This window comes from Heteronotia binoei, chromosome 13 (assembly GCF_032191835.1).
Source record: "Heteronotia binoei isolate CCM8104 ecotype False Entrance Well chromosome 13, APGP_CSIRO_Hbin_v1, whole genome shotgun sequence".
In the NCBI taxonomy this organism is placed as follows: domain Eukaryota; kingdom Metazoa; phylum Chordata; class Lepidosauria; order Squamata; family Gekkonidae; genus Heteronotia; species Heteronotia binoei.
Genome location: NC_083235.1, coordinates 51,250,574 through 51,268,258, shown reverse-complemented (window position 1 = coordinate 51,268,258; position 17,685 = coordinate 51,250,574). Strand labels below are relative to the sequence as shown.

At 43.9% G+C, this 17,685-nt stretch overlaps 1 protein-coding gene across 2 annotated transcripts in view; it reads left to right on the top strand.

The window, feature by feature from the left end:
- The window catches only part of ABCA5 (ATP binding cassette subfamily A member 5), a 125,043-nt gene that overhangs the window by 91,032 nt on the left and 16,326 nt on the right, over positions 1-17,685 (top strand). For both annotated transcript variants that reach the window (XM_060252221.1, XM_060252222.1), the window contains 2 exons: positions 12,732-12,807; positions 14,911-15,005. In XM_060252221.1, coding sequence (XP_060108204.1) covers positions 12,732-12,807; positions 14,911-15,005 — 171 coding nt within the window. The remainder of the gene's footprint in view (positions 1-12,731; positions 12,808-14,910; positions 15,006-17,685) is intronic.

The following is a 17,685-nucleotide window of genomic DNA, read 5'->3' as shown; positions in this document are numbered from 1 at the left end:
GTGAAAGGGCATTCTGTTCAGTTGTATTGTTTTGTATATGTTCATGGAAGATCTGTTCTATGTGAAAAGGTGCTAACAATTCGTGTATTTGTCTCAGTTCCTTATCACAAAATACTATACATGGAATGTATGTTAATTTCTGAGATTCTCAATGCCATCTTATGTAGAGTTACACTTTTCTAAGCCCATTGACCTTGAGGGTGTAACTCTGTTTAGTGAGGATTATTTTCACTTTACAATTAATGCTTGGGTATGTTTACTTAGGCACAAAGTGTTACAGGAAGTGGGGGTATCCTAATAGTTTGGGAGGAATATTGGCTCTTAAAGAGACCTTATGCTAGTGAGAGGCAGTAACAATGAAATCTTTACACAAATTGTGTACCAGGGTTTTTCATTAGAGGACTCTCAGAATTAACCAGACTGTTGCTTAACCAAGAGTGGTTGTTTTATTAAGAGGGAAATGATAAAACAAGGCACACAAACACAGGATATATGCACACAGAAAATCAAACACACATAAGTTGCAGAAATACAGGGGTGAGAGGGATTATAGGAGGGGTTTCAAGGGGTGATAGCAGGAGAGCAGACTCCATGGGAAAAGGCTGTGAAATGAATCAGCATTTCACAGGAGGACCCATTGGGTGCCAGAGACAAGAGACACTGGGCATGTGCTAAACTAGGTGTACTTATACCCAAAAACATATCCTGAGGGTATGATAACATGGATGAGTTAATATGACAATGACATGATGGTTTTAGGCAGCTTTAATAAAAGTAGTGTTTGAGTTTTCCCAGGTGTTAGACAAAAGGAAGATGTTTTTTGTGAGGAGGTATTCTGTATGGTGGTAGTTTAGTAAAACTGTAAAGTCTTGATAGTCTGACAGCAAGAGAGGAAATATAAATGTAGACAAATATTGGAAGAGTTTTGTTCAGGTAAGAAGTGATAGCCAGAGGGAGAAATTCCATCAGTACTATAGTATGACAGGATTTGAGACAGGAAGACAGGTTACAAACATGATCCATTCATATTAATGTAGATGGGCTACAGGCATGACCTTTTGTCTGTGCTTTTTAACCCATTTAGAAGCTGAGACCTTTGGGCTATAGCAATTGTCCATCCTTTGTACCACAGAGAAGAGAGGAGACTGGGGGAGGGGGGGGTGGGAACAGCACAGAGGAATGGAATGTGACAACCAGCCTTGTCTTTTGACACCTGTATCTCTTTCATCAGTGTCCACCTCTAGTGTTGAGCCTGGCTTTCTGGGAGCACTGCTATGGAAGGCCACAGGTCTTCCAGGGCGTTGGGGTGTCTCTGCTTTCATGGAAAAACCACCCCTAGTTGGAGGACTGTTGCCATAGTTACAAAAGCACATGAGATTTCTGCAAGTATGATGTGTCCTTTAAATACTTAGAACCATATTCTTTACTCACTTTCTGACTATTTTAGAAAACCATGTGCAAGTTTTTACATAGTAGATAGCAAGCTCCAAAGGGTGGTGGATGGTTGGATTCTGCACCCTTGTAATGAGCCATACAAATAATTTTGACACCGTTGGCAATGAGAGGAATGCCACCTTCTTTCTGTCCTAGTTGTAATGGAAGTCAAAATTATATCTACTGTAGTACATTCCTCAAATAGACATCCTATGTTCATCATTAATTTTCTGGGGAAGATGAGTAGACCTGATATCAGAGAGGTTTTTACAGCTAAAAGCACTAGAGCCAAGAAGCTTGTTCTTGCCCAAGGATCATGTGCTCCCGTGCAGCAGAGCCTCCACCCTCAGTTCCTCTTTTGCTGCTGAAGGATTAGATTGTTTCCATGTGAGTTTCCAAAGTTTGTGTTGGTGAGAAATTTCTTTTCTCAAAATTGGTCAGTCACTTCTGAGATGTTGTGTATGTGGACTCTATGTTTAGAGAAAGAGAATTGCAAAACAGCATCCCAGCAGAACATTCCAGTCCATACTCCAGAACCAACTCCAGTGCTGCAAGAAAAACCAAGGACTCTATCCGCAAATTTGAGATACTCTCCAGGTTCAGTTTCAGAGAGTGAAGTCAAAAGACACATCCCAGCAGACGAGGTTCTACATACTTCAGAACTGGAATGATTCCAGCTGCTTAGTGGTTGCAACCTCAGCCATCTATGCGATGGCCATCCCAACAATGCTTTATGTCTCTGGGATATTTGGAGGACTGGATTGACAATTTTCCTTGATCTAGGGATCTGGGTTTATACCATTATCATCATTGGATCTCTTCATACCAACTGTCTGCAACAATTTCTTGCAGACTTCACTTGCCCATATCTTAGAGGCGAAAAAAAGGCAGTTATAGACTCCAGCGGATTCAATACAACGTTGGATCTGACTCCAGAAGAAAGAATGGGTGACCCATTGTCAGTTTTCCCAACAGAAGATCTCTGCATGTACGAGGAGCAGATGATTCATATTAGTTCAGTCACAGGAAACTGAAGTCATCACTTTGGAGCAGAAACTGCGAGATAAAATTTTGAGCCATTTGTATTCTGACTCTCCTGGCATTATTGCACTCTGTTTGAGGGTCTGGAGGATCTGTCACAAGAACTTTGGCAAAAACTGGTATCTATTCAGACTACCTCCTGAAGAGTTAAATGCTTCTATAGAATTGAGAAAGAGCTGTTCCATTACCTGACTACTCATCCTCCACCATCTTCTTTAGTGACAGAGGAGAGGCAACGCAAGGGCTGCCAGTCTTCCCATTCCACACCCACTGATAAAGAAGGATGGAAACGTGATGTTAAGAACATAAGAACATAAGAGAAGCCATGTTGGATCAGGCCAACGGCCCATCCAGTCCAACACTCTGTGTCACACAGTGGCAAAAAATTTTATATATACACACACACTATGGCTAATAGCCACTGATGGACCTGTGCTCCATATTTTTATCTAAACCCCTCTTGAAGGTGGCCATACTTGTGGCCGCCACCACCTCTTGTGGCAGTGAATTCCACATGTTAATCACCCTTTGGGTGAAGAAGTACTTCCTTTTATCCGTTTTAACCTGTCTGCTCAGCAATTTCATCGAATGCCCACGAGTTCTTGTATTGTGAGAAAGGGAGAAAAGTACTTCTTTCTCTACTTTCTCCATCCCATGCATTATCTTGTAAACCTCTATCATGTCACCCCGCTGTCGACGTTTCTCCAAGCTAAAGAGTCCCAAGCGTTTCAACCTTTCTTCATAGGGAAAGTGCTCCAGCCCTTTAATCATTCTACAGTAGTTGCCCTTCTCTGGACTTGGATGGAAGCTTTTTTCTTCTGCTGCAGTGGGGTTCAAAATTGCAAACTACCAAACCATTATGGCAGGTTACCAACTCTTCCTCTGGGAAAGAATCATGCCCTTCTTGGAGCTCCTCCCTGATGATAAAAGACCCCGTGCTAAAGTTTTACAGGCCAAAGCGGAAAAACTCTCAAAGCAACAGATCAGTGCCAGGAGACATTCTGCTTATTGCCTTACATGGCATGGCAAGCTCCATCATTCTCAGCTGTCATGCCTGGTTGAGGTCAACAGCGTTGCCTGTGGAGACCAAACAGAAAATAGAAACCTATCTTTTGAGGGTTCCATGATGTTCTCTACTAAGACTGATGAGATGCTATTCTTAATCAAGAAGAGTAAGTATCAGCAAAATCATTATGGGTGTCTCAACCAGGCTCTTCTCAGTACAAGCATAGGCCATTTGCACTGCAACCCTGGGACCCATACCAGAGGGACTACCAATCCTCTAATTACGGGGGGGGGCCCAGTATCCTATTGCTATGAATACTCCCCAACAGGTATATTCCAAATGCAAGAGCTCTAGCTATCCTAGATCAACACAGCAGCCACCTCCTTAGAGAGAGGCAGCCTCATCACAAAAATCTGATTTCCGACTAGCAGTGAACCCCACACCTGTTAAGTTTGGTGATAGGTTGGCCCAGTTTTATGCTGTCTGGGAAGCCATCATTTCTTATTTATTATTAAATTTGGATATAGATTAGAGTTTAAATTGGTTCCTCCATGTTCTTTCCAGTTGGAAGTAGCTAACTGAGCAGCACCTGACATGCTTCAAACCTTAAGTAAACTAATTGGGAAAAAAAAGATAGGGCAGACAAGGCCCATTCTGGACCTCAGAAATCTGAATGTTTTCCTAAACGTTTCCAAGTTTATTTATTTATATATTTATTGTATTTATATCCCGCCCTCCCCGCCAAAGCAGGCTCAGGGCGGCTAACAACATTGACTATGCACAATAAAACAATACAACTATAAAATAGTAAAAACAGTTACAATAAGATCAGTTAAATTAACAATTGCACTTTAAAATATTAAACAATTTTGAAACAGTTTTGGTGCTAAGTTCTGTATGCAGGGCCAGCCCTAGATTGTCTGGCACCCTAGGCAAGGCTACCTTCTGGCATCCCCCTCTGCACTGATAGCATCACTGAGTCACATAAGGGGCACCCAATTTGGTAACCCCCAGAAGGCCGGTGCCCTAGGCAATCACCTAGTTTGCCTAGTGGCAGGACCAGCCCTGTCTGTATGGTCTCCCATTTCCTCAGTAATTAAAGTTTAATTGTTGGTTTATTGTTTTTGATTGAAGGGATACTTACTTTCATATTTCTATTCACCCTCAACATTTATCTGTGGTACCTGTGTCTTTCAATACATTTTCTTTCCCTTTGGCTTGGCCATAGCAACTAGGCTTGGCCATAGCAACTCTAAGTGCCTAGCTTCAGTGGTCACCTATTTGTATTTACAGGGTTGTCAGATCTTCCCTTACTTAAATGATAGGTTATTTGTGGCTGGTCAATGAATGACAATTTGGTCATAGATTTTCCGGGTGGTATGGCCATGGTGTTGGCCTTGTAGAAACTGACGTTTCACCAGCAGCTGTGACTGGCATCCTCAGAGGTATGCCAATCACAGCTGCTGGTGAAACGTCAGGCTCTACAGTGCCAAGACCACAGCCATACAGCCCAGAAAATCTACAACAACCAATGAACTCCGGCCGTGAAGCCTTTGACAACATAATGACAATTTGTTCCTTAGTTCTGGAAACCTGCTAGAGATTAGAACCTTGTTAACTAGGAGAAATCCAATCTAAACCCATCTCAAAGGGTTAAATTTATAGGAGCTCAGATTTCTCCCCCAAGTTGTTTCCTGATTCTACTTATCTCGAACATTATTTTGCCAGTCTTCTTTCCTACACCAAGTTCTGAATCAGAGCAACTGTTACATTCACTAGATGTTAGAAGTGCCTTATTATTATACCTTAAGAGAACCTTGGAGTTCCTCAGTGACAAAGCAATAGAGCAAATAGAGGAAAGGGGACTTCTTCTCAAACTCTAACTCTGTGGATTGTCTCCACCATCAGAGAATGCTGTTTTGGCAAGGTTACCATGCCCCCATAATGTTCAGACCCATTCCATATAGTTTCCTGTGCAGTCTTCTTTGATTGAGTGCTGTTGACAGAGATGTGCTAAGCAGCTATTTGGTCTTCAGCAGACACCTTCATACATCATCATGCATTGGATCTGCATGCAAAACAATAAGCTGAAGTGAGAAAGGCAGTCTTGCACTCACTGTTTAAGTGAAGAGAGTATGCCCCACCACCTGGTGAGCAGATTGCTAGAATCTCCATATGGGACTGCACAGAAGTTGGATGATGAAAACAGGGTTGCACCTACCTGTAACTGCTGTTCACTGACTGTTTTCTGTGTAGGCACATACCCTCCCTTCTGTCCCACTGCATACTCTGGCTTCAGTGATGCTAGAGGTATTAAGCGTGGGATGCTGCTGTGTGGGAGCACATGGTCACTAGGCGGAAACAAGTTTCTTGGCTCTGATGCACAGCACCTCATAAGAACATAAGAGAAGCCATGTTGGATCAGGCCAATGGCCCATCCAGTCCAACACTCTGTGTCACACAGTGGCCAAATACACACACACACTGTGACTAATAGCCACTGATGGACCTCTGCTCCATATTTTTATATAACCCCCTCTTAAAGCTGGCTATGCTTGTAGCCGCCACCACCTCCTGTGGCAGTGAATTCCACATGTTAATCCTTCTATCCGTTTTAACCTGACTGCTCAGTGATTTCATTGAATGCCCACAAGTTCTTGTATTGTGAGAAAGGGAGAAAAGTACTTTTTTCTCTACTTTCTCCATCCCATGCATAATTTTGTAAACCTCTGTCATGTAACCCTGCATTCGACGTTTCTCCAGGCTAAAGAGCCCCAAGTGTTTTAACCTTTCTTCATAGGGAAAGTGTTCCAAATCTTTAATCATTCTAGTTGCCCGTTTCTGGACTTTTTCCAATGCTATAATATCCTTTTTGAGGTGTGGTGACCAGAATTGTACACAGTATTCCAAATGAGACCGCACCATCGATTTATACAGGGGCATTATGATACTGGCTGATTTGTTTTCAATTCCCTTCCTAATAATTCTCAGCATGGCGTTGGCCTTTTTTATTGCAATCGCACACTGTCTTGACATTTTCAGTGAGTTATCCACCATGACCCCAAGATTTCTCTCTTGGTCAGTCTCTGTCAGTTCACAACCCATCAACTTGTATTTGTAGCTGGGATTCTTGGCCCCAATGTGCATTACTTTGCACTTGAGCACATTGAACCTCATCTGCCACGTTGACACCCACTTACCCAGCCTCAACAGATCACTTTGGAGTGCCTCACAATCCTCTCTGGTTCTCACCACCCTGAACAATTTAGTGTCATCTGCAAACTTGGCCACTTCACTGCTTACTCCCAACTACAAATCATTTATGAACAAGTTAAAGAGCATGGGACCCAGTACTAAGCCCTGCAGCACCCCACTGCTTGCTGTCCTCCACTGCGAAGACTGCCCATTTATACTCACTCTCTGCTTCCTATTAATTAGCCAGTTTTTGATCTACAAGAGGATCTGTCCTTTTACTCCATGACTCTTGACCTTACTAAGGAGCCTTTGATGAGGAACTTTATCAAAAGCTTTCTGGAAGTCAAGGTAAACAACATCTATTGGGTCTCCTTTGTCCACATGTTTGTTCACCCTCTCAAAGAAATGTAACAGGTTAGTGAGGCAAGATCTTCCCTTACAAAACCCATGCTGAGTCTTCCTCAATAACTTGTGTTCATCAATGTGCCTACTCATTCTGTCCTTGATAATGGTTTCTACCAACTTTCCCGGTATTGAAGTCAGACTGACTGGCCTGAAATTTCCCGGATCTCCTCTGGAACCCTTTTTAAAGATGGGGGTGACATTTACTACCTTCCAGTCCTCAGGAACGGAGACAGATTTTAATGAAAGATTACATATTTTTGTCAGGAGATCCACAAGTTCAACTTTGAGTTCTTTCAGAACTCTTGGATGTATGCCATCCGGACTTGGTGACTTATTAGTTTTTAATTCTTCTATCAGTTGCAGGACCTCCTCTCTTGTCACCTCAATCTGACTCAGGTCTTTCAACACCCCTTCCAAAATAAGTGGTTCTGGTGTTCTGGGCAAACACTTCTCATCTTCCACAGTGAAGACGGAGGCAAAAAATGCATTCAGCTTCTCAGCCATTTCCCTATCCTCCTTCAGTAATCCTTTTATCCCTTGGTCATCCAAGGGCCCCACTGCCACCCTGGCTGGTTTCCTGCTTCTAATATACTTGAAGAAATTTTTATTGTTGGTCTTTATGTTTTTTGCAATATGCTCCTCATAGTCTCTTTTTGCCTGCCTGATCACAGTCTTGCATTTGATTTGCCACAGCCTGTTCCCTTTTATTAATCTCACTTGGACTAGCTTTCCACCACTTAAAGGAGTGCTTCTTACCTTTTACAGCTTCCATTACTTTGTTAACCATGCAGGCTTTTTCTTATACCTGTTTGTGCCTTTCCTAACTTGTTGTGTATATTTTATCTGAGCTTCTAGGATTGTAATTTTAAATAGCCTCCAAGCTTCCCCAAGGGTTTTGACTGTATTTACCTTTCCATTCAGTTTCCTCTTCACATGCCTCCTCATCTCAGAGAATTTACCCCTTTTAAAGTTAAATGTGGTTGTGCTGATCTTTTGGGGAAACTCTCTATTTATACAAATGGTGAAATCAATAACATTATGGTCACTGCTCCCAAGCTGTGGGATCACTTTTACATCTCTCACCAAGTCTTGGGCATTACTTTGACCAAATCCAGGATCGCCCCACCCCTGGTAGGTTCTGAAACCATCTGCTCCATAGCACAGTCATTGAGAGCATCTAGAAACTCAATCTCTTTCTCTTGACCTACACATATTGACCCAATCAATCTGCAGGTAGTTAAAATCACCTATTACGACACAGTTTAGCCACTATCCTTAATCCTTCCATCATATTATAATCGTCCTCTATCTTTTGATTTGGTGGGCGATAACAAACTCCCATAGTTAAATTTCCTTTTGGGCCCTCTATTTCAACCCAAAGCAAGGGAATCTAATTCTCTTACCTCAGTCTTACTGGACTGTATACCCTCTCTGACATACAGAGCCACCCCACCTCCAACCCTTCTCTCCCTATCCTTCTGATATAACTTATATCCAGGAATCACCGTGTCTGCCTGATTCTCCTCATTCCACCAAGTTTCTGAAATTCCCACAATGTCTATGTTTTCTCCCAACACTAAACATTCCAACTCACCAATTTTACTTCAAACGCTTCTAGCATTTGTATACAGACATCTATAATTTCCCAGGCAAGCTAGGCCCGCAACCTTCCTCCTGCTGCCTCGTGACTTTGGCAGACAGTGCATACTATTTGTCACCATCTCAGTGGACAACTCTGATCTACCCGGTAAAAGAGTAACAACTAACCCTTCATCTCTTTGAGATGAGTCCTCCCGAACCAGAGACATTTCATCTCCTGTCGGTTTCCCCCCAAGATTTAGTTTAAAAACTGCTCTGCCACCTTTTTTGATTTTAAGTGCCAGAAGCCTGGTTCCATCTGGGGACAACTGGAGACCGTCTCTTTTGTACAGCTCCTGCTTATTCCAGAAAGCATCCCAGTGCCTAACAAAATTAAACCCTTCCTCCCTACACCATCGTCTCATCCATACATTGAGACTTCTAATTTGTGCCTGTCTCTCCAGCCCTGCACGTGGAACAGGTAGCACTTCTGAGAAGGCTACCTTGAAGGTCCTGGCCTTAAATCTTCTGCCTAGCAGCCTAAATTTTTCCTCCTGGACCTCACGATTGCATTTCCCCACATCGTTGGTGCCAACATGCACCACGACCACTGGCTCCTCCCCAGCACTGTCTATCAGCCTATCTACTACACACATAATGTCCGCTACCTTCGCACCAGGCAGGCAAGTCACCATACGGTCAGTACGCGGTTTAGCCACCCAGCTGTCTACTTGCCTAAGGATTGAATCACCAACTACCAAGACCCCCCCCCTCTCTCCCTGCCCAGGGATGGTTCCTTGGCATGAAAGGATACCCACCCACCAACTGAAGAAGAGGTCCCTTCTGAGGGCGCATTCCCCTTATCCTCAGCACGGTGCCCTGTTCCCTCTCGACCCTCATGCCCCTTGGCAGCAACGGGGCTGCCGCATTCAGAGTGGAGCTCATCTAATATGTCTCCGAGAGTCTTCTCCGAGTGCCTAACTGACTGTCTCTGCTTCTCCAGGTCAGTCATCTCGGCCTCAAGGGTACGAACTCATTCCCTGAGCACCAGGAGCTCCTTGCATCAAGCACACACCCAAGACTTCTGTCCTGTGGGCAGATAGTCATACATGTGATACTCAGTGCAAAACACTGGAAAGCCCCCACCCCCCCACCCCCGCTGGCATTCTACCTTCATGATAGCTTTTTAAAAAAATATACAGTCCCCTTTTAAATCCTGTTTGTTTATGTGGCTCCCCTTCTGGAGGGTCAACTTACCTTATTGGGAACACAAGGAAAATAGGGATCTGGGTTCCTGGTCCTTACAGAGCCCCCAGGCTAAGAGCCACGGGCCAAGAGCCCTTTAGCTCTCACCCTGGCAAGGCGCAGCTTAATTATGCAAAGAGGGCGGGGAACACAGCCACTCCTAATTAATCAGCAACCATCACCTTCAATCATGTTCAGCCCACTCAAACCAAACAGACAGCAGTTCCCCAGCAGCCACAAACTCAGAGTTTTCAGCGGTCACACAAACTCAGAAATTCTCAGCAACTTCCCCAGCTGCTTAGAAAGCCAAACCTCACCCTTATAGCACTTATTCTCTGCTCTCTCTCAGAGCTCTCTGAAACCTCTTGGAGGCTTTTAGCTGTAAATACCTCTTCGATAGCAGGCCTGCTCATGCACAATCCCTGTGTGCATCTGCACAGAAGATACTGGATGAACAACAGTTACAGGTAGGTGCAACCCTGTTGTACTACAATTAGTCTCAATAGGATGAAGAAAATGTGGAAAATTAATAAACAATCACTGAACCCCTCCTCCAAAATGGATACTGATCAATGTGTACTGGTCTTATATTGTGCAAAGATAAATCTCATTGATCTTTTCATAAAATGTGAAAAGAAACAATGAATCCATGCTGCTGTATTAAGGTTTTCTTAGGCTGGTATCTGTAGCTATTGACACATGTACAGCACACCCCTATTCAGGTACTGAGACTGAACAGGCTTGCTTTGACTTGCAGACCCTGCTCTCCCCACTATTCCTTGACATTGCCAACTCCTGGAGGGGGTTACGGTACTTCTGCCTTCCACTAGGGTAACTCACTGCCACCAACTGCACTCTGTGTGGGGAGGGGTCCTGCTAGGACAGACAGGGCACCTAGCTCCTTTCCCAACTTGAGGGCCCTTCCTCTGTGTCCTCCGTTACCCAGAACCTGGTTACCCCAGGGACCACTTACACCTTTGGGGCTCCCTCAAGAAATAGCCATGTGCACACAGACTGCTTTCCTCCCAGCCCAGGGGCCCCTCTCAGCTCCGTAGCCAGGATTTAGAAGGTCAGGGGGCCTTTGATTTTTTTGGGGGGCACTCAAGGGCCCCAACCCATAGCCACTCTCATGGCCACCCTGACCTACCATCACACTGGCTGGTGCTCCACACAGCCAGGATTAAACTTTGTTGGCCTTAAAGGAGCCACTGGATTCAAATTCTGTTCTATTACTTCAGACCAACGCTGCTATCCAACCAAATCTGTTTCTGTTCCCAGAACACTCAAACTCCCTACTACCCCCCCCCCCCCCCACTGATAACCAGTTTTCAAAAACTTGAAATTGCTCTGGCAAGTATTTAGATGGGAGACCTCCTTGGAATAACAAAGTTGGGAGGGCGGTGGTGTGTGTGTGAAAATTAAAGCAAACTACAGAATGGTCACCTGAAGCAATGGAAAGCAGAACTACCTTTAGTCCTCTTATTCAGTGGGTTTACTCCCAAGATATTGGGCTACCATCCTCCTGGTGGGGCCTGGAGATCACCCAGAATTACAACTGTTCTCTGGACTACAGAGATAATTTCCTCTGTACAGAATGGCTTTTTGGGGGGGGGGGGGGATGTGGACTTTACATGCCAGTAAGCTCCCTGTTCTCAGGATCCACCAAAAATATCCAGGAATTTACCAGCCAGAGTTGTTAACTCTATGAATTAAAGCCCATATATCACAATTCTGCTACCCAAATACAGGATAACTGTATTGAAAGCATATTACCAGCCTCCACCCCCCCCCCCCCAAACACACATGCACACACACAAGTCCTGTTCACAAGTTACAGTGAACACACATACAGGGTATCCTGTTCACAAGTTACAGTGAACACACATACAGGGTATCCTACTCTCTTGGTAGGAACCTGCCTTATGGAGCTGGAGCTAAAGAAATGGCTTGCTAGAGAGACTGAGGAAGGAGCGGAGGGGCTTAAAAGAGGAAATGCTCTTTCCCTGTGTGTGGGGGGGAGTGAGTGAGTTTTACTTTGTGAATTACAAAGAACATGAAGAGCTTCAGATATGCAGCAGAAGGGGGAAAATTTGCAGTCAGAGGGAACATTTACTTACCAGGATGTGTGTGTGTGTGCGTGGCGAGGAAGCTTTTAGATGTCAAAATGCTGCTAAAATTTATAGAGGCTCCCGGCCCCCCTCGAGAGAAAGAGTCCCAGATGGCTGACAATAGGCTGCCAGCAGGGTCTGCTCCACAGGGTCCTAGTGCACCCCTACTCCTCGTCACCAGCCAAGCCAGGAGCACCAATAGCTATGGAGCAGTTGAATCCCATGCTGGGTTAAAGGGCCCGCTGATCGGCCCGCAGCTCTTTTAACTGGAGGGGGAGGCTAGGGACTGCTTCTGCCCTCTGCCGTACGCTCCAGGATGCAGCAGAGGCCCCGGGGGGCTGTTTGGGGGCCCCAAGTCAGGGGGCCTCACCCAGAAGTTGGGGGGCCCCTCTCGCACTAGTGTGCAAGACGGTTGGAGATTTAGGTGGTACAGAAACTGACGACCAACCTCCAAAGTAAAAAAAAAATTGAAAAGAAAATATTTACAAACATCCTTAACCATAGCACTAGATCAGCAACGGATTTAAAAAGAAAATTGGTCATAAATGTAATCCCCTTTCCCTGTTCTAGGCATACCCTAACTGATATTGAAATATGATAGGCAGTAATCTGTGGGTCTTATTCCTGGATAAATGTGCAAGGATTGCAGTGTTAATGTACTGGCGACAGCACTTTAGGAAACTATAGTATGACAATGTTCTGCATTTGGTATTTTGCAGTATCTCCAGTGCACTTGATTTCGAGGAACATCTACAGAAAAAAACAAAGAAACTTGCAGCAGGAATAAAACGAAAGGTATTTTGTTGTCAAAAAACTGAATTTACTATAGATGTTTTATTTATTTATTTTAAAGATCAATATATAACTAACTTTCAGCACTGCCAAATATGTGAGTTCTTAAATCTGGAGACTGAATCAATGAACAGACAAGACAGATATTTCTACAACCCTGAGAAAAACCCCATATTTGCAGAAAAATCTGAAACCTAAAAAAACAAAAACAAAACTGGGAGTTAAACCCTCCAAAATAATAGAAACAGTACCCAGTGGCCTGTAACTTAAGAAAACTAACACCCTCTGTGAGTGTTGCTTATAAGGTTGCCAGGTCCTCTCGCCCATCCAGCAAGCGGATTTAGGGACATTTCAGGAGTGTGCAGTGATGTCATAGAGGGGATTCTCTGATTTTTGGGCAAACTCTATGGTTAAATTTGGCTTAAACCATAGTTTGCCCAAAAACCAGCGCATCCTCCTTGCAACACCCCCAACATGATGACATCACTTCTAAGTGATGTCTTCACATCAGGGACATCACAGGGTGATGTCCCTGTTTAGGGGAGGAGTTTCCCCCACTGGCCAACTGGTCCGCGGTGGAGAGGAGCCCCAAAACTAGGGAATGGGGGCTGGCAACCCTAGTTGCTAGGTGTCTACAGCAATATTGTCAGCTGAACCCTTTGTTTGTATCAATAAAGGTCAGGGAGAGAGGACAGGGCCAATTTCAGGGCTGCTTTGGCCTTTAGAGGAGACTCCTTGGACCAGGACAGGCAACAACTATGGACTGCTAGCACTACATGACTTCCATGACTGGCTGCTCACTACTGTTCAATAGCTCATACCACATGAAATCTAGTATTCTATTGTGGTGCTCACTGACTGATCTTGAGTCACTCACACATTCTCAGCCTAAAATAGAAGAAAAGAGAATTATATAAGCTGCTTTGGTTCCTCCTTGTGGATCATGGCAGGGTATAGCGGGACTACCTCAGTGGGAACATGTTAGTGGGACTACCTCGGTGGGAACATGTTAGTGGGACTACCTCGGTGGGAACATGTACAGCCTAGGCTGCGGGAGCTGCACTGGCTGCCAATTGTGTTCCGAGTTCGTTACTGACTTTAATCAGTTCCGCAGGGCTTGTAAAACTGCCCTTTTTCAACTGGCCTATAAGATGGTATCCTGAATGTGACATCTAACCATCTGGATATATATATATATACTGTACTGTAGCACCTTTTAATTCATAGTGATTTTAATTAATTTATTTATCTAATGTGTTTTAATTGTATCTTATTGTATAATTGTATTTTATAATCATGGTACATTCCATGTCTTGTGAGCCGCCCTGAGCCTGCCTTGGTGGGGAGGGCGGGATATAAATAAAAGCTTATTATTATTATTATTATTATTATTATTATTATTATTATTATTATTATTATTATTATTATTATTATTGAAGTTAATAAATACTGCTGAAGATGAATGACAGATAAAAGATAGGATGGTTGGTAGGGGGAAGGAGAGAAGGAAACAGGGAAATATGGCAATATGGTAGTTGGAAGGAGGGATGCAATGTGAGAAAGGGGATGGGAGGTGTCCCCTGCAAGTCCTTTTAGATTCTTCACCATGCACCCGTGTGATAGTTGTCCTGGGTGGAGGCTGCCAGGGGGATGGATGAAAGGAAAACTGAAGATGAGGGCAAATAAAGGTACGTTGGCTGGTGGGTGACAAAGTGAGAAGGAAGCAGAATAAAGAGAGAAGCTGTGGGGGCTTTCAGGGAAGGGAAGGAGAAAATAGTGGGGGAAGGGAAAATAGCATGCCTTCTGCGAGTCCTTGTAGTTCCCCACATGTTTTTATCATAATTTTCAGTCTAAAAAATCCTCTAAGAAGCTAGCACCTATGTCTAAACTATGGTAAAGTTGTAAATAAGAGACGGAATGTCCGAAGCTGCTATATCCCAAAAGTTTGCTGGAATGGCCGGTATTTTTCTGCTTGTCAGGCAACCAGTGGTGGAGGCAGACAGGCCTCTCTTCAAAGGGCATTCCACAAACTGGGAACTTGACAACACATGAAAACAATTTTGTATACATAAAGCCATCAAAATCACATTTCCTTTCTCTCTTCAGTTATGTTTTGCCTTAAGTATGCTTGGGAATCCTTATGTTACTCTATTAGATGAGCCATCTACAGGTATGGACCCTAAAGCAAAACAGCACATGTGGTAAGTACCACCAAATGCCAAGGAAACTAGAATGCAAAATGACATTAATATGCACATTGGGGTTTTGTTCAAGTATGAGCATGACAGCTTTGTTAGGCTCATTACATTTTTAATGCTTTTAAACTTCATTTAGCTATCGAAGCTTGCTTTTCAATAAGCACCATGTTCAATCCATATATGACATCTCAAAAAATGATTGTTTGCTTACAAAATTCTAGGATCTGGCAGAAAAAAATAATTTCTAAATGGGACAGTCAGTCTTTCCACAGGCACCTTAGTGGTCTCTTTTTCTTTTGTCCCCAGCAGTTCCTTTCAGCTCCTTTCATGGCTATAAAGAAGTAAACTTTTACATTTCTACTTTTTTCTCTTCACATTTGGGTCAGTTATTTTTCTTTAGAAAAGAGGCCAGACAACCATGCAACTAACTTAACTCTCCTATTGACAGCTCCCTCATACACACATGTCTATACAGGCACACTCACAAATCTCACACTGTCTCTTAACATGATGTATTTTTATCCCAATGGCGTAAAATATTTTTTTTCCTGATCTTTTCTACGTTACCTGCTAGCACCTCCTAAACAATATAATTTTACAATGTGCATCATTCACACTGTAGCCTCAGCTGCCTTTCTGTAAACATTTTATTTTACTAATTATATGTCATCTTAATTACATGCAATGTAGTTGTCAGCATGTGATTTTGCAAACATCTGCCACAGAAAGCCTATCCTCAATTGGCTGAGGGAGGGATGAGGAGGGAAACAGCCACAGAAAGCCTTCCCTCAATTGACTGAGGGCTCCTCCCCCTCCTTCTCTGGGGAACCAAACAGAGAGACAGAGACACAAATATGACATCCTTTGGCAGCAGAACAATTGTATTTTATTCTAGATACACACAGAGAGAGAGAATATGGAACCCTGTGTTTAAGACTGGGCCACTGAGGAAGCTGCCTTCACTTTCCCCTCAGTGCCTGTTGGTAGCCAACCAAATAGACTTGCCAATCCCCAGGTCCCTGCAGGTGATCCCTTGGTTTTGCAGACTCCTTCCCACTCACCCCAACAGCCACCAATTGCATTTATATCTTGGCAGGCTTAGCAGAAGCCTGCAGACTGCCTGTGTTTTGGATAGTGTGTGTGCCTTTAAATCCTGTGGTTACTACTTGGATAGGAAACCAAGAGGAAAACTGAATGGGCAGGGTGAATAGGCAGAACTACCTGGGTCTTTCCTGGTGAGTGTGTGAAAGGAAGAGAAGTGAGCAGAGTCCCCCTGCAAGTAAAATCCACCCTCTAGGCTGCTCTGCTTTTGTTTTCCTGTTAATCTGAAGAAGTTGGTTGAAATACAGAAGATGGTTACAGTCATCAGTTCCAGTGAGTAAATTGCCCCACTGAGATCACAAAAGTGTGTGCTTGCAAACTGTGTTTTATGTTGGCTGCTTTGTGAGAATGTGTGCGTGTGTTCACTTTCATTTAGTAGAAGTGTAGCCAGCTGCTGGAGGATTAGGAAAATGAAGACTGTATTCAGGGGAACTACACTTATGTATTTTTATTTATTTATTGGGGTGAATGGAAGAGTCTCCTGGCTCTACCCCCAAGGTCCCCGGGACCTGGCAACTCTACAACCAAGCTTGGTTCTATCAGTGAAAGACAGGGGGAGGAAGCCCTTTCCAGTCCTATTTTGGCCTCTAAGAGAGAACTCCTTGGGGCCAGTCCTGACCAGGGTTGCCAGCTCCAGGTTGGGGAATTTCTGATGATTTTGTGCTGCAGTCTACAGAAGCCAGACTTTGGGGAGGAGAGAGGCCGCAGCTGAATATAATGCCATAGAGTCCACCCCCCCCCCCAAAAAAAAACCCAGTTCAGTTGTGATACCAGCAGGGCTGGTGCCAGGCTTTTTGGTGCCCTAGGCGAGGAAACTTATTTGAATCCCCCTTCCATTAGCAGAATTGCAAGTCTGTTCAGCCAAGTTCCAACATATGAACATAACATATGAACATATGAAGCTGCCTTATACTGAATCAGACCTTTGGTCCGTCAAAGTCAGTATTGTCTTCTCAGACTGGCAGCGGCTCTCCAGGGTCCCAAGCTGAGGGTTTTCACACCTATTTACCTGGACCCTTTTTTGGAGATGCCAGGGATTGAACCTGGGACCTTCTGCTTCCCAAGCAGATGCTCTACCACTGAGCCACCGTCCCTCCCCAATGCAGCAGAAAGCAAAATTGGTACTTAAAACTAGTTCTGCAGACTATGAGGACAATGGGGGTTCCAGATGAGGTGGCTGTATTGAAGATTTCAATGTATATTGCCTTATTTTGGGGAGGGGTGCAAGTCATTATTCAACTTACTAAACAAAAATCTTTCACACTCAAATGCTCAGGGCAGCATATGCAGGGATGATCCCATTCTGTTCTTACAACAGCCCTGAGAGAGGATTTGCTGAAAGATGGAGGCCCACTGTCACCAAGAGAATTCTGTAAGCAAACAAGAATTTTAATTAATGGCTAGGAACTAGAAGAAAAGCTTCAGTGCTAAATCTGACCCCCAGTTTTTATATCATCTATAACTTTTCCTCTCAGATAGATCCAAGAGGGCATCCGTGTTGGTCTGAAGCAGTTGAACAAAGCAGGAGTCAAGTGTACCTTTAAGACCACCAAAGTTTTATTCAGAACGTAAGCTTCCGTGT